Source organism: Charadrius vociferus, unplaced genomic scaffold, assembly GCF_000708025.1.
Source record: "Charadrius vociferus isolate BGI_N301 unplaced genomic scaffold, ASM70802v2 scaffold90, whole genome shotgun sequence".
Classification (NCBI taxonomy): domain Eukaryota; kingdom Metazoa; phylum Chordata; class Aves; order Charadriiformes; family Charadriidae; genus Charadrius; species Charadrius vociferus.
The window spans coordinates 5,481,884-5,505,617 of record NW_009647222.1 but is presented as its reverse complement, the minus strand read 5'-3'; the positions used below and the strand labels follow the sequence as shown (position 1 = coordinate 5,505,617).

The following is a 23,734-nucleotide window of genomic DNA, read 5'->3' as shown; positions in this document are numbered from 1 at the left end:
AATAAATGCTAAAACTCTGAGATTTTCAAAAACAATTATTTCCTTTATGGCAACCTATTTGTATTCAGTTGGCATAAAATTTTCAGCTGAACTAAGATAAAAGGTTTATTGGAAAAATACTGCTTTTGTCAATTTTGCAATGGAAAATTAAAATGGTTCATTTAGATAAGGTGGAAGTGTTTTGTTTAAGGGCTTGGGTTTTATTGTGAATTCTGACTGAATTTGATGAAAGAACACTGCTGTTAGCCTTGAGCTTGTCATTCCCGTGGCAGTCTACTGCATGGATTTGTGTACGGGATCAGCATCCCAGTTTGTGTGCCTCTGGCATGCGGCTGTTCTGCCAGCACTTGTCTTTGACTCCTTTAAAAATTGCAGACTGACTCTATCAGAAATGCCAAGGGAGGTTTTCCTTTATCTGTTGAGAATTTGGTTCAGTTCATGTAACTTGTTCTGCCTGCTATTGGTGACCAGGCACAGATAAGGCACTTTCACACTTGTGTGTTAGTTTTTTCTTGTTGTTGACCACAGGTTTGCTATTAGGTTTACTTTCTGAACAGTGTTATTATTTATTATTTAGTTATTCATAACATTGTGAAAGTTGTTTCTAAAAGAAGCTGTCCTGATTCATGTGACACTGGTCTAAATGGCGTTCTAAATACACGATTCGTTCTCTGCATCAGGAGAACCTGGTAAACGTTCTTTGATCTTGCAATGATCTTCTTTATTCATAGGAGCATCTTCTCTTCCTCCATTCTCTATAGGCCTGGGGTTCTTATTTTGAAAGTGTTTCTTTACCAATATATAAAAAAAGATTGCAATCAAGTAGGAAGGACCTCTTAACACTGCTCCTAAACCAAGGAAGACATACCTGTGGGATAGAGCACAGAAGATAGTGCCAGGCATTGAAGTTTTCAAAGACACTGAAGAAAATCGCTGTAATGGCTTTTAAGGGTCATGTGTGTACTAAAACCACATAGTAGCTTAGGGGAAATCATTGAAACTCATCCTTTGTGAATGGTACCACAAACTGGACATTTTTTGCTTGCAAAAACATCTGTTAAAGAATTGATAATATTCTTTTTGCTTATAAAGATAGTTGCAAAGGGAAACTTCCAGCATCTCCCCTTTGTTTCTAAAGATTTTTGGATCACTTTAAGGCCTTATACTTTTGGGGGGTAGGAATAAAAAATACATCAGGAGTGCCCAAGGCCTGGGTGAAACAGAAAAATCTCTGGAATATTCCTCCTGGAGACTGATATTGTTTCAGTTTAACCTATATGTTCAGCTGCTCAGTATGATTTTCTTTCATTTATTTTTCTCTCAAATGTGGTCAATGCACAAAGTTAACAGTCTTGTCAGTATTAACAAACTATCTGCAAATAAGGTAAATTTGGGTACATTTCCTCTCGATCGCAAATCATATAATCCTAGGTCTTTTAAATTGACTCAAAGGATATTAAAAGTGCATATTTCATTCCAGAAAGTCTGTCATTGATATTAACTGATTTTTGCATAACATACAAACTGACAAAAAACCCTAAGAGTTTAAGATGTGGTCTTAAGATTTCTCAATTTCAGGAATTCTGGACTGACCTAGGTCTGAGTCCAGAGTTAGTACCTGACCATAATTTTTGATCAGTGGCCTCACACGCTACAGTATAACTGAACAAAGCATGTCTATCCATAGAGAGGAAATGCATGAGGCTTCTTGTACCCTAATTTGCCTTACCTGTACGCATCGGAGTCGTATAGCCTGCAAGCTCCTCGCTGCCCACAGCTTGTGCTTCCCCATTTCAAGCATGTCTTGTCAATCAGTGCACCAAAATAAACCGGTGCCGGAATCCCAGCTGCAAGGAACCAAGCAAAAATGCCACAAGATATCACAGGAAAAGACATATTTTTAGAAATCAGCTTTGTGTTCTCTTAGTGGCAAGTTACATGCTGCAATAGTGGCAATAGGTGGATCGGACTGTGGGGAATTTTTCCTTTCCGTGATCAGGGTAACTGTAAGCTGGGATACCCTCTCTGTGCTGTGGGGATCATCAGTCTCCGGGAAATGTGGTCTGATGGGTTTGGCCAGGCTCGTAGTCACACACACTGGTTTCTTAAGCATGGCTCTGAGAAACACCACTGGCTTCCAGTGCATGCTAAGCTCCTGCAAGGGAGCGCTGGACTGGTTGTGCATTTGGAGCACTGAATGGATGCATAGTTCCCTCTTCTATGCATCGCCTAAATTATCTGCACTAGTGGATAGTATATTCTGCCTGACTGAGGGTAGAGCAACTGAAATCCTTAGTGTGACTTGGCCAGACATGAACTTATGCTTTTGCTGCAAAACATGGCAGACGTGGGACAAAATCCTAGCCTTGCTGAAGTAAAGGCCAGTATTAACTTCAGAGGAATACAGGTTTCAGCATGTACAGGACCACGTTTCACATTAGCTTTGTTCCTACAGGAGCATCCTGCATTCTTACATAGGAAATAATTTATTTTGTAAAAACAGGTATACTCTCAGCCTGTTCTGCCCTTGGGCTCTTGTGAGAGTCTGAACTCATTAATCTGTGTATACTGTGTATTATAATCATCAGTGCTGTAGTCAGGATGTGATGGGACAAATGTTCATTTTGGAGGTTCCTTAGAGAAAGAAAACGGGAGCATATCAGATTTGATCTCTGAGTCACTGAAGAGAAGTGCCAGCTTTTTTGAATCAGTGACAGTGGCTCCACTCCTTCTTGCAATGGAAGGAGCATGCTGGCCCTATGTGCTGAAGCAGAAGCCTGTAGAAAGGGGGCAGTTCTTTTTTCATAATGCTTTTTTAAATTCCCTGTGGCTGAAATTGCTCCAAGAATCCCATTGCCACTGCTTGTCCTGAAAGCTGGGGGATAAATTCTGCCTCTCCATTGTGTGATGAGAAAAGTAGAAGAGGACAAAGTGTGGATACACCTTCCTGTCTCAAAATGTCCCATCACAATCCTGAGTAGAGACTGCAGCCCTAACCTAGCTCTGATTGTAGACATTTGTGAGAGGTTGTTGTTTTTTTAGGCTTCATAGCAAGCCCATGTGGCTTGTCTCTTCACACACACTTTTCTACATTTCTGAAATGCAGCTATTCCTAGTCCATTGACAAAGAGAACAAAAGGAAATAGAGAGGTGTTTTCTTACCTGCTTAGGTGTCTTAATCAACCACCTCATTAGTGACTCTCAATTAAAAAAGGTAAAATAAAATCATTGCAGCATGCTTAAAAGGAATTGAAATCTAAGCTGCTGTCTGCCAGGAAAGTGAAGCTTCAACATGGAGAAAACACTCTGCTATGAGCAGAGTTGTTTTAGTGTTGAATGAAGTCCTACTAGAGCACATCTTTTTGATCTTACTTGCAGCATTGTGTCTCAATGAGCCACTGATTGAATCATAAGTTTGAAATCTTGTAATGTTTAGAAAATCAAGATAATACTTTAACTTTGCTTAGTAAGTCTTCCTGGTTTGGAACACTAGGCTCCCAAACTGCAAAGGCATTTAATCAGGAGGTCAAAGATTTTCAGAATTGTATCAGTTGGTTTCCCAATGAACTCTTGACTGAATATTGGACCTTCAGGAAAAAAACAGGGTCTTCAGGAATAGCTCAGGATCTAACAGCTGTTTCAAGGATATATTTGGTTTACAAATAGCTGTTGCGTTGGTGTCATTTAAAGCCATACAAGCAAACATCTCAGAATGATTTCTCTTACCCAGCATTCTCATAATAAGTGTGTATAGACCAACTGCAAGAGATTTCAACTCTGGCTGAACGCATCTGAAAGAAAGAGGGATAAGTATGAACTATTTGCCTATCTAGTGCTTAAATATGCCTATTAAACTGCCGTTAATTACCCTAAATTTAACACTCTTAATGACAGAAAGCCAAGCTTTGGCAGGAGAGTGCTTCCTATGTCTGCTGAAAATATGTTAAGTGGTATGAAAAAGGTGAATTAATCTTTTGTTTTCCGTCACATAGCTCCTGGGAAGTCTGTTCACTAAGCATAATTAAAGAAGTGAAATTTTAAAGTTGCAATCAGAGACTATCCTAGTCTTACTGAAACGGGCTCTCCAACTGCCTTAACTCCCTGGCATTCGTTTTCCTCACTTGATGGGATATACCTTACTCCCTTGATGAGAAATGTCATATTGCCCTAAGACAAAAATGTTGCAGGTAGCTGCATTAGTCCTGCACCTTTCTGTTCTTGAATGACATTCCTGTGTACAACAACATATCTTGAACTACACAAAGCCATTTGGCAATATGCCCATCTGTTTCATGGGGAACCACGCACTCCAAGCACCAGAAATGGGCACTGATCTTGAATCCATTATATATCCAGCCTCCGACATCTCCTTACAAATATTAACATGATCAACACTCAGAAAGATGTCTCACAGACATGAGGAAGGCAGGGGAGTTTGCATTCTGTTTTCCATGCTCATTTAGAATGACATAACGCCCTCAGGACTACCATTAAATTTGCCACTACTGCATTTTTCTACTGAGAGAACTTTCTCTTCAGGTTAATGAAAAGTACGTGCAAATTTGTATATGTGGTTCCGAAGCAGATCCTGGTATGCCTGCACTTATGTACCTCAACAGACATGAGCATAGGAGCCTCAGACTGAGCCCTCAAATGTCCTGAATTTCCAGGTGTCTCATAGGCACAATCTGTTAAGGCAAGGCCAAATCCAGAAAACCTGACAAATGCATGGCATTTTCAAAATCCATACATCCATAATATCCAAGCAGAGAAAGAGGATGTGTTCCTCCGCCACAGGTGTCATACACCTGGGTGTATGACAGGCATAAGAGAAACCATTTTACAGTAGTTGGAAGCAACAGACTAGAACTGACTTACAGTCAGCAGCAAAGTAGGGTTTGATGCTAACAGCTACAAACAAAAAGGAAATGACAACACTCATTAAATAAAGTGTCTTATAATACAAAAGAAAAAGAAGGAACACTCATTAAATAAAGTGTCTTATAACACAAAAGAGTCTTTTTTCCCAAGGAAAAGAGAGAAACCTAAACATAATTTTGATCCCCTCATTGGAAAGCCTCAACTTTTTGTATACAGTTTTACTTACCTAAACATAATCATGTATGCTGGAGTACCTCCCAATGCATAACAAAAGCCACTTATGACTTGTATTACTGTGTAATAAATAAACTTCATTGAACAATCTTCACTTTTTGGACATTGCCCTAAGGTGGCAGAGTTATTTCCTGTCCATGAACTGCTGGCTTCAAGACAGCTGCAGTTATGGAAGACCTGGAAGACACAAAGCAGATTTAGTAGGACACTGCCCATGCAATGGGGAATCCTGCCTTCAGAGACAGGCAGCACCTGAAGCTTTCCTAAGCATCCCGTTCCTATCTTATTTGCCTTTCTTGAGGCAATGGGCAGCAGCTTCTTTTCTTTCCTACAAACAGTGCTCAGAGTTGGAAGGGATGTTCTGTGCCAGCATGTTTTCGCCAATGGACATAGCAACCCTTTTTGGAAGATGTTTGGAGTACCTGCAGGGCCTCTGAGGTTGGCCTCAGCCTTTGTGTCCCTGGAGGGCAGCTGAAGGGGAACAGTGATGTTCAGGGAGCAGTGCCTTTTGCTGCTAGGTGACGCTACCTGTTAGATGAGTTGTCTCTGTGAGAAGCATCTGGATCACAGATCCCTCTCTGCTAATGCTGCTGCACTAGAGGTACCTCACAGCTGTAAGCAGCAGCTACCTGTCAAGACACAGCTCATGCAGAGCCCTGAGATCAGCAGCAGGTGTACTGAAAGCTTAGGAGAGCTTTTAACCAGGTTTGAGGGGCTCGAGGATGTGCTGAGGTAAGGGGAACTGTAGGCCACAAACCTTAACTTCTACAAAGGCAAACTTGTGTGGGAGGCAGTAATCCCACTGGGAAGGAAGCTGTTGAGGCCTTCTCCCCTGCTTCCCACCTTAAGATTTTAAGCAAAGAATGTCTTTTCAAGACACTGACAGACGTCAGAGAGAAACGAGCAACAGAGAAAAATCTGTTGCAGAGAAAATTCTGTCTGAGTGCAAGAGGTAGGTCCAGACCATGTATCTACTGGAGTCATCATCTGGCATCATAAAACATGGGAATGACAGTCCAATGAAGGCTTATATCCATGGACTGGAGCTGCCTTTCTGGGACCCTGCTTATGACCCCCATCAGTCAGTGCCAAGCAGAAATCAGTCAGCCAGAAAAATAAGCAGTATCCTGCCTTCCCAGAGTCTCACACGGAGGAAACAAGCTGCCTCCCTTCAAATCATTCTTCACACTTAAACATTAATGACCAGTGTCAGGGAAGATACTACACTATCTTAGTGTACTTCAACTGTTGGCTAAAAACCTCAGGGCAGCCAGAATGAGGTTTATGAAAGGCAAGCCACGGACAAACTTCAGACAACATGTAACCACTTAGAATTGTCCATTTCCCCGTCTTGTTCAATTTACAAAAGAAGAAAGCTATGATCTACAGCAAGGACCTAGGACTTTTTGCTTAATGTGCGGTAACTCAGAGAAATCTCTGTCTTCTCTGCTGTTTGTAACCAGAAATCACAAATACTTTACTGACTGATCTCCAGTAACTTTGGTTTCCCTTAAATGCATTATACTACAAAATCACAGGATCACAGAATGGTCGGGGTTGGAAAGGACCTCTGGAGATCATCTAGTCCAACCCCCAAACCCCTGATGTTATGTAGAAAATAAGCTAGCAAAAAACCCCAGAAACTGAAGCAAGGTCTTACCGTGTTCTTTCCATGTCCCACTGAAGTTGTGCACCCAGCTAGGCATGCCGAAACGTATGTGACTCCATTGTCTCCACACACAGGATCCCACACATTGGAGGCACATTTGCAGTCAGAGTTGCACTCAGAAAATATGTGATTTTCATGGTACGGAATGGGTTTGCTTGGAAGTTAAGTTCAGACAGGTGTAAGGACTTTTAATTTAGTGTTGAGGTCAGCGTAGTCCCTTCTGTGTGACAGTATTTCTGTTCTGAAACCCACTTCCTATGCCCAGAACATACGTTTTCATAGCTGAGTCTCTATAGCATTGATCTCTTTGCTTGAGATTCCAGCCCACTTGCACTGATATTAAAGTGATTGTTAGATTATAAAGAATTTTAAAACCGATAAAAATGCTGCTACCAATTTTTGGTGGCAGGTGTAGTCAGAAAAGAAAAAGGAATAGCTGAAAGGCTTTGGAAGGTCAGCTGGGCTATCCCCTTATTGCACACACAGCTAGCAACAGTTAATACAGCCTTATCAAGTGCATCTTTAGGCATTGGTAAAAATGTACCAATTATAGAAACTAGATTTCCTGGTCTCCATAATTAAAAATACTCCTTTCTTAAAGCCTAGCCTAACTCTTCCTAGAGGATAAGGAGAATACAGTATTCCCTTTTACTTTCAGACATCCTTTGGGTGTTGAGATCTGTAACAAAGAGAGATATCTTCCTTCATCTTTTCCTCTCTGGGTTAATTAAGGTTATGTGCTTGTCATCTCTTTCATCTCAGTGCTTACTGAGCAAATTCCCCAGCCCATCATTAGCATTCTTAGTGAAAATGTTGCAGGGTAGAGGACGAGCAACAGACAATTAGTCCTCTGGTTCCAACAAATACATAAACATCCTGGGCACCTTTCCTGTCCAGTTCCACATTTTCATCTGTGAACAGGTATGGCTTGATAAATGAACAAATTACTGAGCTGTGGGTAAGTCTTCAGGGAGATGCAGACAGGTTCACACTAGCCATGAGGTACCCTGAGCAGGCTGGACATGAGGCAGTAGCAACCCATATACTAGTGTGTTGCTGGGCCCTTTGGACAGCCAGATCCTACCACACATCCCCGTACTGGTGTCTTCACTCTCTCCAAGAAAAAAATATCAGTCTGTAACTTTCAAACGCTGGTTCTCTCTTGAGAGGGGAGAGCATCTTCAGTATGCATAAAAGCTTCATTTTGGCTAACAGCACACTGAGAGTTTGGCATGTTGCAGTCACAGAATCACAGAATGGTCAGGGTTGGAAGGGACCTCTGGAGATCATCTAGTCCAACCCTTCTGCCAGGGCAGGGTCACCTACAGCAGGTTGCACAGGACAGGGTCCAGGAGGGTATTGAATATCTCCAGAGTGGGAGACTCCACAACCTCTCCGGGCAGACTTTTCCAGTGCTCTGCCACCCTCACAGTAAAGAAGTTCCCCCTCATGTTAAGATGGAACTTTGTATGTTCAAGTTTGTGCCCATTACCTCTTGTTCTAAAGACTTTCCACCTCTGTTCAGCATATGCTACCAAAGCTCTCTGTTGCATATGCTTCACCCTTTTACTGGCTCTGAATACACTTCGCTAGAAAATTGCTTCTGGTATAGAGATAGCACTGTGTGAAATAGCAACACCATCCCACATACAGCCAAACAACCTATATCGGTAATGATGCAATTTTGCTAATGTATTTCTAATTAATCTTTAACCAGTGTTGTGCTTTGGCAGGCTGACACACTGCTGACCAACAGAACTATCACAATGATGACACGTGGTAGTATTCACTTTCTCTTAAGCATTGCAAAAGAATGTTCCTCTTTTATCCTTGATATCATAGTACATTTTTTGAACTATTGCTGCCATGGAGAAAACCATACTCTTCTTCATTTTATACTCACCCTTCATAGGTCACTGTCTTTCCTGCTACCACATGGTTCTCACAGCCAACAAAAAAGTGCAAAAGAGCAATGACATAGGCCAAAAATGACATAGTAAATGCAAACTTGGTTGCTCCAATGATGCTCATTTTGTACTTTTTCATTATGAGCCCTCCTAGGAAAATCCCAATACTTACAGGAGGTAAGGATGTCAATCCTGAAAGAGATAATAGAAGGGAAATGTCAAAATAAAAGAGCCACATTGGGTTTAAGAGCCAAACTCTATCCTCAGCTTGATATCCCTGGCAGCTTAATGTTGTATGATGATGACTCTAGGTGGCTTTGTGCTCAGCCTAATCCCTGGGTTATGTATGCTCTCTTTGAAGTGCCTAACCCTCAAAACCCACTTCCATTGCAAGGCACTTGTCAGATGTTGCAGCATTTAAAACTCCCACACCACATTCCTTGCATATTTGGGGTGCCCTTGCTATAATATACTATAATATAATATACTATAATATAATATAATATAATATGAATTCTGGTCCTATAGGCACCAAAACTGTGGTTTGCATGCTGAATTTATATAATTCAAGTTCAGGAGAGATCACCATTTACATCAGCCTGTTCTGCAAGGAATTCAGTCCCTGAGAAAGCATGCCAGAACTTCTCCCCATGCACTGCTTATGGCATAAGCAGTCATTGCACAGTGTAACTCACCTATTAGAAAGTTCGATTTAGATGTAGATTGTCCATACTGCTGTTCCATGTACTTTGGTTTGTAAGTCATGAAACCAATAAAGCTACTGAACTGTAACAGTGAGCAACACAAAAGTGTAAAGTACATTCGATTACTCAATACTTTTTTCAGGGAGGTATAGAAATCTGAAAGAAAGGGACAAATGAGTCGGTTTTGAAAGGCATAATTATAGGTGAGTAATCTACAAAGCTTAGGGCAAAATCCTTCTCTCAGTTGTCCAAGTGCAAGTAGTACTGGTCTTCATTTGCATGTGAGTACCTGAAAGCAAAATCGGGTTCTTGAAAAACACCAGAGGCTGAGATACAGGAAGAGAATCCTAAAAGAAGACAGAAGTATGGGTTATGGCCTGGATGCTCTAATGAGATCTGCGCATGAAGACTGAAGGGCTCCACACAGCAAAGGCTTCTTTCTGTTTACAGGAGTTTTACCACCAGTTCAAGGCTAAGTGAGAGGTGCCTGTGTGGAGGTGCCCAATGTCTTCCATTGGGATCTGAACAAAGACAGGAGAATTTGACTAATGATGCAAAGCCATCTCTTCCCCACACCTTTCCATCCCTTTCTTAGCCTAACGACTGCCTGGTCAGAGCTGACGTTTAAGCCTGCTCTGTTTTTCTCAGGCAGCAATGTGCTTTAGAGTCTCCATGATCTCTGCGATAATCAGGTAAATAATTTGGCTTTGCATATTGAGAAAGGAACCTTCTAATATTTTAATTAGGTCCTGATACAAAACCATTTTTTTCACTGTTCAAATTTCTTTGAGCACAAAATTTTAGAAGTGCCACTCAGGTGATGATACATTGCAGGTGATGCATGCAGAACCTCACAGGCTTGAAGATCTTTGACTTCTAATCATCTTTAGTGGATCCCTCCTTTCCTGGGTATAGCTAACTGGTTTAGACTGAAGTACAAGGGAAGCAAAATATTCTTCAGAACTATTACCTTCCTGCTGTACATTGTACGTATTGCTTTTCACGTTTATACAACATGCGAAACACTTGCCTTTCAATACTACTGACCACTCCCTTGGCTTAGGTTTTTCAGGAGGAAGCATCTTCCCTGTGGCGCCCATGTTTTCCAAGAGACCAAATGAAGTTTTGTCATTATTGGCTTTCTCTGGCTTTTTCAGACTCTTTGGCAGGAAGCAAAATGGAACAGCAGCAATGAAATTGGTTACTCCAGCTATTAAAAAACCAAGCCACCATGCACCCACCCAGCGGGAATCCTGTGGGGTGATAGTGATGCTTCCTAGAATTGAGGGAAACAGATACAAGTTACCCAAATGAAGAAGTTGAACCTTCCCACCCTTTATCTGCTAAAATAGCTACATTTTACAATGTCTGACTTTCAATGGTAATGACAATCATCTAATGAGAGACCATTCATGCAGTGAAGGCGTCAGGAATCATATCCTGAACTGTGTTATGTTTCATCTGCCTGTCTACGTGACATGCTGACTTCCATTTTGTGGCATACATGACAACACGTGGGAGACAAAGACGGGTGGCAGACAGGCCTCAAGCGTGGGGTCCTTTTAGGGCTGATATGTTTCTACTGAGGCCATCCCTCTGCTAAATTGAATTGTGTTGGTTACTATTATGCATATAGGCATTAGTGAGATTAAACTTTGTGTTGCGAGGAAGACAAGAGTAGTTGGTTATGTTTTTATGATTGTTACATGCTGGCATGTTTGGTGGTGGACCAATGCTATAAGACTTTTCTCTGTGTGACCAGAATTCGTTCACCGGTGTTCTGCTTAAGCAAAATCAAACATTGGCTTAACAAAGGGCAAAGACAAAACTGTTCCTCTATCTAACTACAGGATCCTGAGGATCTGAAAACTTCTCTGTCCTGCTAGTAAAACAGGATCACCCACTGCTGCTGCTACACCGGGCCTTTTCCTGAAAAAGCCGTCACCAGTCCGCACCACCTGACTTCCCATCCGGCTGGTCCAGTGGGTGGGGAGCTGGGCTGGGCAGGAAGCACCACCTCAGAGATGGCTCCTGCCTCTTCCAGTGAAAGGGAACAAGATGCAGGGCCATGGCACATCTGCTCCCACTGGCATTTTGCAGATGTGATTACACACATGTGTTTTCTTTTCATCTGAATAAGCAAGGGCTGGCAAAAAGTCTATAATGTATTGCAAACGTTACATGAATTGTAAATAATGTAAAATGCTCAGTTGAAAGGGTGGATGATCCACCAAAACTGTAAAACTGCTGTGCTAGCAGAATCCGTTCATTAAGATCCCAGTTTCGTAAAACATCTTGGGTATGTGAGAATTCTTGGGACTAACTTTTGAAGGTAAACATGTATTTTAATCCTTTAATCCTAAAACACAATTCTAAAATATGATCCCTGTCTAATTCTGCCTTTAACCTAAAAGCTTCCAGTAATTTAATAAAATTGTAATAAAGTATCTAATAATGATAATGAAATCAATATAAATTAAAGATAAATTATATTAATATTATTAATATAACAAAGACTTAAAAAATGTGTAGAGGAACCTGTTACCTACAGGTATCAGCTTACTTTCACTTTACCTCCATTTTGCTTACCTAAATCCACAAATCCAATATCCACGTACAGTTTTGCACATAAAGATCCCAACAGGAAACCAAACATTGGGCCCAACATGGCTATTGTGTGCAAACATGCTGAAAATACAATGAAGGAGATGCTAGTACATTTTAATGGCTGAATGTTTTTTTCTGCAGATGATTGACATCTTACACTACAAATCTCTCATCTTACTTCATGTTGAGATTACCTACATACACGGGAACATCCTCTTCTTTAGCAAAATCATCGAGATAAGAGATGCCCAATGGTGTTATTGGTGTCTCACCAATTCCACGTAACATGTTTCCCAGTAAGATATATATCCACATATATGATGATGGCTCCTTCTCACAGCCTGCAAATAATGAGTTTACATCTTTGCAATAGGATAGTTGAATGGGAACCAGTGACAAATCACAGGAAATTCAGCACATGAAATGATTGTAGTTTAGTATTTACACTATTAACAACATTACCCTTATGCAAGATTAAAGAAAGGCCATCAACCTCATTTTACCTTTTAATAATCTTTTAATAACACTTTCCTCCACCTCCATTGTATTTGGTTTCTAGAAACATAGACAAGTATCACCCATTCAAAAAAATGCCCATGTAAAAAAAAATGGCAGATTGGTATTGTCATAAGTATATTATCTGGCGTATAAGTTATATCTTTAACTTCAGAAGTTTGAAATGGTTTCTGGGGCACAGCTTGGCTCTATCTCTACCTGTCACATGCAAAGCAACAAGTAAAGCAGCTGTATTCTGTATAGTAAGCAAAATGTCCATTTATTTCCAGTTAACTCTGTGCAGTTTCATGTCCTTTCACACTGTCCCTTCCACCTCCCCACCTCCAGGCCCTGGGTAATTGAATCCTTTCAGAAATTTCTCCGCACACAGTCTCAGCATCCCCTTCAGCGTTAGGGTGATTTTACTGTAATTTGGAAGTGTGAACACAGGAAACTGGGGATCTGGATCTTTGTATTTGTATTTTCTGGCTGTTTCCTCTCCAAATGAAATGCACAAAGTGCATTTAAGTGTTGGTAATTTTCCCAGACAGGTAAAGACTGAAGTTGGAAATCTAACTGAGCATCTTGCATGGGGCAATGGTTTACTCCACTTGCAACCAAGGATAAAACTATATCTCCTCTATTTGTACATACACTTACAGTGTCTTACCTGATCGGGAGAGTTCCAGCGAGGTTTCATTCACATCTTGATGTAGGGAACAGGGATTTATGCTTGAAGTTAAGTTGGCCGAATGTGCTGTATGTGATGCTGTCTCATACTTATAACTGAAAAGACACAATAGTAGGTTTAGAAGCACTGTTCCCTACGGAAATACTAGTGTAGTAGGGCAGGAATCTCTTGACTGCTGTTTCCCTAAAGAGAAAGGTATATTTGTTTAAATATCAACCCAAAGTGCTACTAAAGGAGCAAAAAAGAAGATTATTTAAGCACATTTTGGAAAACAGAAACACTAAATTGAAGAACAAATAAAGGTTAAAATCATTTGTCTAGAAGATGTAATATTTTAAGCTGTAAAATTTTAAGCTGTAAAATTCAGAAGGGCTTTCGAAAAGAATTCAGGTAGCATTGACCTGTTGGTATCAAAATTTAGGATCAGGTCCAAGTGAGCTTCCTATGCTCACCCACAGTCAAAGAGAAAAACAAGAATGTCTTGAGTGTGAGTGTGAGTCCAGCTTTTCATCGTAGATAGGTATTTTGGGGGTTGGGAGGAGGAGAGGAGTGAGGAAGGGAGAAGTCATCCTCAGGAGGTACAGGTTTCCCTGATAATTGACATTGGCTTCAGAAAGAGCTGTTGTATAGCAGCGGGTGAGTAAAGTTAGTGGCCAAAATACACTCTTTAGCTGTATTTACAGGAAGCAGAGCAGTTCAGGTGCTGGAAGCTGTTCGGCTGCTTTAGCGGGATCTTTTTCCCAGATATGAACCGTTCTGAGGTGCAAAGTACAATTAGATTAAGGAGAACAACATGGTAAAACACACATTCTGCCTCTAGGAACTGCACTGGCTTTATTAGACCAGGCAGGCTTATTTTTCAGGTTGAAACAAAGAACATTGATTGGAAGAGACAGTGAGGAAGAGTTTCCTCATAAAAATTCAGGGAGAGGTACACGAGAAAATGTATGAGTTTCCTGGTGGAGATGAGCAAGATACATAGTTTGGCTTAAGCAGTGGAAAATACAAGTCTGATGCTAGTGCAAGATGCATTGTCATGACAAAAAAAGTATTCCTTAGTTTTCTTTTTACAGTAGTATACCTGAATTATTTTAATACATTTAAGAGAGCAACAGAAGTATGTCTTAGTCTGTGCTATCACTGTATCAAAGCTACATCTAGAAACGTTATCGCATATACACAACAGGCAGTAAATCTCTGAGCCTGGAGAAGATGAATTAAAAGCAGCTTAAAGATCAGTGTAACCAGCCATGTGCATTTGGAACAGGAAAACCCCTTGTACCAGTTCTACCAGCAACGATCCACCTGCAGGCTCTGCATGAAGCTGAGAGGCTACTTTGTGTGAGGAGCAGCTGTTTGCCACAGGAGAACAAAATACACAATCTTAGACAACAAGGCTCTGGTTTCCTCTTTCAAGAGCAGGATTTCTTCCAATGAGCACTTTTGCAGGTTGGTTTCTTCAATGAGTGAGGTCTGAATCCCTGATTTTACGTGAGAGTCACCTGTTACTATAAAGTCATATTTCAGGTAGAGATGTCACTCAATATGAAGTCACCCGCTCAGAGCTTTGAGGTCCTGTTCAAAACAGTACAAACTTATTCTGGAAATCATATAGGTGGATTCGATATCCCTTTTCATTTTACTGTGGTTCATAATGGTTTGACTTTCCTACCTGCATGATCCTGACATCCCTATTAGCAACCAGTGATGCCACGCTCTTAGGTTAACACTGATTTTCCCCATAAGGTGCTCTTACAGTCAGCCATTCAGGAAGATTGTGTAATTCATTAAAGCAATAGCACCAGCATAGTAACATGTTTGAAAATTTTCAAAGAACAATATGTTTTGTTTGAAATTGAATTTTCATAAGATTTTCATAGATAAATGTTTCCTCCTGAAAAAAAAAAAAAATCTAATGATTTTGTAAAATCATCCTTTTCTGAACAAGTCTGACTGAAATCTAAAGCATTTTGATTTTCCTATTTTTTTTGGAGAAGTTGAACTTTTACTTCAGAGGAACCATATTTTTGCCACCAGATAAAATTAACAGTGATATGTGTTGCGAATGTGATTCATTGCACATTGAGGTGAAGCTCTACAGGCCTTTGGAAATCTAAGACTTAATACACACCAAGTTTCGTTCAAAAACCAGAAAGCAGAATCCAATTCCAATGTTAGGTCACCCAAATTAGTCTTGATTGGTACTTACTATCCCATGAAGAAGTGAGGCATCGCTGTCAAAAGACTCCCCAAAGCCATAGTAAAGCATCCAGCAGCGATTACTTTAGGCCTATGAAGTTTAGCTCCAAAGTAGCTTACAAATGCAATCACCAGCAAGTTACCTGGAAGGTAATGAACCCAAATTAAAGCCAGATGCTGTGCCTCATATTTCTCTGAACAGTTTTCTGCGTGTTACGGAATATCAATTACCCATCTCAAAGCTCCCATCGATGAAACCAACGGTAGAGGACGTCAGGTCAAACCTTCGTTCAATCTGAGTGATAGAGCTTTTCATAATTGTACCAGACAAAGTTTTACTCAAGTAGCTGAATGATAAAGCAGCGAGAAATGCCTGAGGAAAGATTAAGACAGAAAATGGGAGGTAGAGGCAGGAAAACTGGTCACAGAGGGATCAAATATATTTAAAACTGTGGGGAGCAATCATCATCATGGTATACATTTGTTACTCAAATGGCAGTGACAACATCGTGCGTGCTAATGCTACAGGGCACCAGGGTGGTCCCTCAGCTCCTCTGTTTTTCCCTGCTGGAGAGGGCTGGTGTGAGCTGCTGCACTGAGAGCAGCCACTTGCTTTAGGGTTCAGGTTTGCAATGGCCATCTTAATGACCAGAAAGCCTGACCTTCCCTGTGTTGCTGGTTTTCCAAAGTAGAAATCCTATGGACTGTGGAACTCAAATTTGGCAAACAACTCACTGAGACTGCTTACCTTATTGACATTCTGAGGTTAAATTCATTAAAATGCTGACGCCCAGCGTTGGCAGCTAAAATGGTGGGATTTCTAAATTTCTAGGTGTTGCAGAAATGTAAAATTTGCCAGAGGTAAAATACCTCATCAAGATAGGTTTACTGACACTAGTCCAACCTAAAATTAATCTTAGCCCCAATTATCTTCTGCTTCAGCCACATGTCACTTATTTTAGGCCAGTTCATAACTGGTTCTAACTCAAACATATAGATAGCCGTGGAATCAAAATAAAAGCTTTATGCAAGTTTTTATGATATCCCAGTATGTGGAAGGTGGAACAGACTGAGTTCATCTCTGTCTCAAATGATATATTTTGAAATATGGGGATTATGGCTCTGTCACACACATAAAGGAAAGCTCAGTATAATTTTATAGTTGCTTCCACAAACACATATCATGGCTTTTGCAAATAAAGATGTATTTGATAAAAAGTTAAACTAAGTTTGTTTAAATATTATCCAACTATTTCAACATAGACTAAAAAACAAATAGACTTATTGCTCACTGGGTAAAAGTTCCAATACAACACAATGTTGGGTAAGTAAACAAAAGTAAATATAGATTTAGACTTTGCAACACTATCTACTTTAAGAAACGAAGCCCATCCTGGAAGTAAAAGCTCGAAAATAGGTGTATTTATACTCTTTTTGTCAGGAATCCAGAGAAAAATCTCTCAAGTGCAGGCTTTGTCCTGACATGTTTTATTTTTCCTGAGCTTGACTGGCAAAAGGTCTGTGAGAACCACCTCTATTGCCTTATGCCAGCAGTGCTCTCAGGGGTTTTGGCTAAAGTCACACACTGCTGATAAGCATGAAAACACAAACAAAAATTACTTGGGTATTTTGGGTTTGAAAATGCCACAATACATTTGATGGGAAGGTGAAGAAGAATAACAGTTTGCCTTTTAGTGCCTCCAAGGTATTGTGTCTATTAAACTCTAATTGCCATAAAGTTAGACATAGATCCACAGTTGCATTGCCCACATACATGATGGCAGTTAGTCCTGTGAGCTCCTCAGAGAGATCAGGTTCTATTTTTGCGGGTGTATATGGATGGCAAATGTGAGTACAATAAAAGAAGTACAATAAAAGAAATAACAACCTTTGCCTGCTACTTGGGACAAACTATTTTGGATGTTTGAGAGGCTTGCAATTACCTATTTTTTACCCAGAAATCTTTAATTTTGCAAACCTTTTTATAGAGAGAAATGTGTCCCTGATTGCAACTCCATGGGCCTATGGAATTTAAACTGAGATGAAGCTGGCTGAAGAAGTAGTCAAAACATAAACCCAAACATATCACTGTCAAAAGAAATCTTGCCCTTGAAGTATTTTCAGCTCAGCCAGAAGCAATAAATACCAAGGTTTTGACAGGAAAGCAAAATTGTCATTAGTTTACTTGCTTGGTTCCGTCAATTCTTCTTGTGCACTCCTGAAAGCTTGGATGCTTGTGGGAATCAGTGAACAGTTTGACCATAAGCCCTGGATTAGATAAAGTCCTGGAATACAGTTTACCTCACCCTATTTTGGGCCTACAAGAATGGGCGGCGATAGCAACCTCCAGACAGCAGGGTATCATAGCCACCTATTTTAGGATGCTTCAAGTCTTCCACTGAAGGTTGCTACCTCTCTCCAATGGCCAAAAAGGGGATCTACCTGTGAGTGAGTTGAGAGTAAATACATTAATTTGGGAATTTTTATTTTCTTTAGGACAATGACAAGATCCAACCCTTCCCTGTACCTCCGGTGTGTATCCAGTTCCAGAAAAGACAGGAGGAAGGGGAATGAAGTAATCTTGTCATATATCTTGAACAATATTTCATAGCATATGACAATAGCAACTTGTAGTGATATTGATAAGGCACCAAACCTTCAAGCCAGTGCAACAGGAAGTCTTCGTTTTGATGGGTGGGTTTTTGTTTGCTTCATCATCCAAAAGCTGGGCAGGATCTGCTTCCTGATTTGAGTCATCGAGGTTGCTGGATTCAGTTTCCACAGTCATGGTTGGTTTCTTTATTGAGTGAGCTGAACCCAAAAGAAAAACAATAATAAATAAAAAACCACATATGCCAAAATAGAGTTGCTTAAGGACCTTTCTGATGAAAGAGTAGTTACAGGAAAATGCTGAGGTGTTGAAACTGAACCTTTTCATTGGAAAGTATTTGGTTCAATGACTTAGGTGTTTCAAAGTGTATATTTGTTTAAATTCTGAAGTATCTTGTTTTGACATCTTTCTTTTCAAGTGAAATAGTCTTCACTTTCCCCACTGCCACCCACTCTCCCCCTTCCTCTTTTTGGTCTAGGATCACTTTTAATGCTAAGAAGACAATTTCCGCAAAAGTGTAAGACACAAAGTTTCTGTCCAAAAATGAACTACAAGGGTCAACAACACATCAGTGCTGAAGCACAGGGAGTCCTAGTGAAGCTCTGGATTTGCAGACCATGTGGATTTGCAGACCATGTGGATTAGGACTCAATCATTGTTTTGGTATGATCTCTGTACTAACACCGTGCCACCTGACTTATTCCTTCACACTGGCCTGTTGGAAACAATTCTTAATGACAAAAGAATTCATTATTTTATCTACCTGACTTCCTGTAAAGAGGTTATGTGTTTTTTCTTCATGCAATAGTATACAGAGTATCCCTAATCCCCTTCTGTTTGCAGAGTGCTGTCTGTATCCCCTGATGCATGAAATCATGTGCAACTCGGCAGTTCAGCAGAACTGCTCCAGTTTCTCTGGGAAAAGCACATACTGTTGCCATAGATGAAAAAGCTTTCCCCTCCTTTGATATAACTTTTTTTTTTTTTAATTGTTGAAAGCCTTTTTTCATCATTAAGTTGAATTTGGTCTTATTGCAATGAAGAGTAAAATACTCCAAATTTTTCTTTTCTCAGTTTTTTAAAACTCTGTATCTGAGAAATGGCTAAGCAATTAAAAAGAATGCTTCAGTGAAAAGCTGTAAGGGAAGTCTATGTATCTATTTGCAAAGTTTATTTAAAGAATGAAAACACTTGCCCATTTGTGCAACTCCAACTGCAAACAGAACAGATTTCTGAAGCAAGATCCAGATGCCGCTGCTGAGCCCCTCGGAAAAATTGGGTCACTTGGAATAAACACTCTTCAGATGTGCAGATCTTGACACACAGGGGAGATAGGAGTATTGAAACTAACAACCCCAAGTCAGAACTGAGAAAACATAGCTCACAGGAACTGATTTATTTCACCTTTCACAGCAGTGTCCTCATTTGAGAAAAGGGTGAAGAGAGAAAGTTGGGGAAAATCACACAAAGAGAGGTTTTCCATGCTTGAATGGAGCTGAAAAAAGTTGGATGAACTTTTCCAATGCTGGAAAAAGTCCATCTGTAGTTGCAAATTGCTCTGCTACAGGCCATATGGCAGAGTAATGCTTTTCAGTGCATTTAAAGGGTAGCCATTGCTCTAATGCATGATGGTGAAGAACACCTTTTTTCACTCAGATGAAAGAGGGTTAATACCTAAGGATCTGTAAGTCAAATACAAAACCAGAGATTTAAACAATTTAGGAGTTTCTTGGGCATAAGTTCACGAGCATATCCTTAGATACTAACGACAGCATGAACAACTCCTTTCCTTTGCCATTGATCATCTCTGCCTCCCACACTGTTGACGCACATGAGTACCACTGTTTCTGTGGCTGTGCTGTGAGTCTGGGTCAGAATGCACACCTGGACAAACAAATGGTTTTTTCTTCCACTTGGCTCCTTGGACAGAGAGGAAAGGATTTCCTCAAGTCTGCACAACTACCAGCAGAAATACTTGTGAAATGAGGTTCTTAGTGTTCAAGAAAAGTTACAAGTACTTTTGAGCATCTGGTCCTCTGAAATTTATCTGTCCCTGTGCAATCTGAAGATATTAGCTTCTCCCTGTTATCATGATACATTAAGGACTACAATAAAATGCTGGGGTAGCATGTCATTGCAGGCCATAACACTAAAGTGGCTTTTTTGAGAGTTTGAAGGTACAACATGACTGAGAATCTCAATATAAGGAGAGGAGTGAAAGCAGAGAAACATGAAGATAGAAATAAGAGGCGAAGTAGAGAAAAAAGAAATGCAGTCAGGTATCCATACATGTAACTGAAGAAGGTTAGATATTAGCAGGCTATCCCAGTAAATGTTTCAGAGAAAGGCTATGAAGGCACAAGAAGGGAAGACAGTAAGATTGAAAGTGCGAGCAGTAAATATCAAAGAGCAAGCTAAGCAGTTTAGAGGCAAACTGTGAAAAAGACATCCAGAGGCAGACGTTAGGGTACCAAGCAAGATAAAAAGATAAAAAAAAGAGAAGAAAATTAAAGTAAAATACATATTTGTGGGGCAAAAGATGCTTGATCCACACAGAAAAGTGTGAAGCCAGCTAGAAGGTGGATGTTAATTGGTTCAGTACTGTCAGTGGTCAGCTCCTCCAGTGATTCAGGGGAAGGATTCCCAGGCAAGAAGAGGGGTGACCACAGAATCACAGAATGGTCAGGGTTGGAAGGGACCTCTGGAGATCATCTAGTCCAACTCCCCTGTCAGAGCAGGGTCGCCTACAACAGCTCCTGTCAGTGGTGAATGACACGTCTTATTGCTTTGCAAAGATGCTACTGGAGATGATGCTACTTTTGCTTCACTCCTGGGGAAGGCTAGGACAGGGGAAAGGAAGCAAAAAGATGATGCAACTGTGCTGGAGAAATGTTAGAGTGAGCTATGTGCAAGGATCAACTGTTGAAGCTGCTGGCAGCGTCTCCTCCCATCCTGAGCTGACCCTGCCCTACATGGAAATCTGCTGGAGATAGAAGAGCTCAAGGCTGGGAAATGCTATGCCACAAGAAGATTAGAAAAAAAGATAAAAGGTCAATTCACAACTGATGTCAATACATTAGCCGCTGAGCCTGACAATCTCAAGTATGGATAAAGTTGTTATTTCAGATTTATTTCACTAGTGGTTTTTTCCATGTTTAATAAACTAAGGATCTGGTTACAATCAAAGGAAAAGTATGAAGCTTTCTGCATCAAATGTGTCCTTTCGCTAATATGACTTCTCTAAAACTATTGTGCTTTGCCTGCACAAGCCATTCTGCTGTAGTAATGACCTGAAGTAGCTGCATTTACAGAAAGACAAAATCAGTCAAATAACATATTGGCAGGGTTTAAGTAGCCAATCAATCTAAACAAAAATCACCCTGACTTCCTTCTCAAGGGAAGGAAACAATCTTCTCCCCAAAAGCATGCATAAGGAAAAAAAACCCACCGGAAAACCTCAAGAGATACTGTGAGAATGAAAGTTAACACTCTTTTCATTACTTTTGCACCATACCCAGGGAACATTTGACAAACTCATTTGGTCTTGTGCTCAGTACAGCCTCTTCTGAGAAACACTTTGGGTGGGCAAAGATCAAGGGTCTTAACTAATAATCAGTGTGGATCATTTGTGTTCGCAGGAGCTGAGAGCTTTCACAGCATCATGGGGAACCATGTGGCACCTTCCAAGATTGTTCCCGAGTACAGCAACTGGCCTTGTAAAGTGCAGCCGCAGACTTCTTCAGCACTTTAGGGTAGATGACCTTACAGTGCCATGGCCTAACTCTGTGCCTGTTAGGTAGATCTATTGGTTAGTGAATATTAAAAAAAAATCAAGCTTGGTTTTCTACCCCCTAATTATATGCAAATTATAATGAATAAGAGCACCACTTTAAACACCTTAGCATGAATAACAGGTAATTAGTTTAGAAAGGTCAAGACTATAGTTTGCTACAGGTTTTGTAGATTCTTATGAAAGAAAAATAGAATGATGTTTGAGGAATTTTCAGAATCCAGCAAAGACACTGTAATTCCTTGGGCTGTTTCTCACTGCAGTTGCACTCTCAGGGGCTATACCACCATCCAGTAGACTAAAAAAATCACAAATCAAGAGCCACATTTCATCCAGTAGTTTACAGAACTGTATTGATTTACACTAACTGCAGTGCTAATCCAGTTGTCTTATTGATTTTTAAATACATTGAGAAATCATAGTAAGACCTCTTAAGTTAATGTAATATGAAAAATTAATATCACAGTGCTGCGTGGGCCTCAATGCTGCTTGCATTGTTCAAGGCATATGATGTTCACTGTTCAGAAACACACATACAAGTGTATGATGCCATCATTAAAGCACTGACATTTACAACAGGAATGTTATTGGTGTTATTGGTCACAGGAAATGCAACTAGTACTGCACACGTAATGCTCATTAGCTGCAAACACTAAATGCCAACATTTTAAGGTTAAGGAAAACAAAAAGAATATTGAAGAGGTTCCTACCTAGGTTCTGTATCCCCAACGACAGCAGTTATACTACCACACAAATGCTCAAAAGCCAGAGTATTCTCTCCTTAAGCAAGGCTGTGCTGGTACTTGGTAGAAGAATCATTAACTTCTAACACAAACTATGGTTTAGGCAGTTTTAATCTTGTCTCCTCCCAGTTCTGCCCTCTGTTAAAGGTCCCAAAATACATGTTTATCCACAGTGGTCAAAAATTAATTAGGTGGAAAATGTGCATGTGTATTCCTTTTCTCCACTCTTGTGAAACACCTTTTTTTCCTGAGCTTGTCAAGAGTATAATAGTTCATGTCTTCCTGGCATTTAAAAATGGGGTGTCCCAACTTTAGAAATGTTCCTGCTTGCTGATAGCTAAAATGTATTTTGGTATAAAGTTTTATTTTCATAATCTGTGGCTAAAACCCGTTCGGCTAAGACCTGCTAGAGCCGGCCAAGGACTTACAGGAAGAGAAAATACAATGCCTTAGGTATACTGAACAAACTAGGTGTTCAAGAAACACTTGTGCTTAGAACACTGTTCAGATTTATAGTTCAGTGTTATTAACAGCCCAGGCAAACCTAGTGTGAAAGTATATTGCAGCTATGTGCACTTTGGAGCAGCCCTTTACCCACTTCCAGCTCTAGTTCAAGGAAACCTGAACTGGTTTCCTGAGAATTATTTTATTTGATTGCACCCTTGTTGTGCATTATGCCTGATTCCTGAGAGTAGAGTGATTGTAGCTAAAAGAGAAGTCGTTCTTAAAGTGTGTGAAGTGTGGCTCCTGTCTGTCTGGATGTTACACCAAAATGTACCATTCCTTGTAGTTTTTGCGCCCTTCCCTGCTGCCATTGTCACCACACCCGTTCTTTTACTTGCTCTGAACGATTACAACCTACTTAATAGTGCTGACCTTTGGATAATCTTAACTAAATTTTGCCTTCAATACTGTTATCGGCAATACCTTGCACTGCTCATGGCTTTTCTGACTCTCAATGAGACAGTTCCCTTTAGCTTCCTAGAACAAGAGACATCACCATCAAGAAAATGTTAGTCATTCCAAAGCTGTATGTCAGGGCAATTCAACTGCAAGTATTAGTAAAATTATAAAATAAGAATGCAGGAGGAATCCAGATCACAAATCCAAAGCACCTTTTGTGAAAAGGCCAAGCTCTGCCTTGAGAACTATAGGAATTGCATTCCCTCCCACTCCATCCACTTCTAAGGTGACTGCAAAAGA

At 40.3% G+C, this 23,734-nt stretch overlaps 1 protein-coding gene across 1 annotated transcript; it reads right to left on the bottom strand.

Annotated features, from left to right (window-relative positions):
• Positions 1–432: 432 nt before the first annotated feature.
• LOC104281632 (solute carrier organic anion transporter family member 1C1-like) lies at positions 433–22,656 on the bottom strand. The gene is made up of 15 exons (XM_009879662.1): positions 22,499–22,656; positions 18,044–18,198; positions 15,619–15,760; positions 15,398–15,530; positions 13,168–13,283; positions 12,197–12,343; positions 11,985–12,083; positions 10,426–10,671; positions 9,387–9,551; positions 8,688–8,883; positions 6,776–6,938; positions 5,108–5,292; positions 3,727–3,791; positions 1,730–1,847; positions 433–868 (listed from the first exon to the last, which is right to left on the bottom strand). The coding sequence occupies exons 2-15, from the start codon at positions 18,173–18,175 to the stop codon at positions 652–654; spliced, it is 2,124 nt and encodes a 707-aa protein (XP_009877964.1). The 5' UTR covers positions 18,176–18,198; positions 22,499–22,656; the 3' UTR covers positions 433–651.
• Between the last annotated feature and the right edge of the window lie 1,078 nt (positions 22,657–23,734).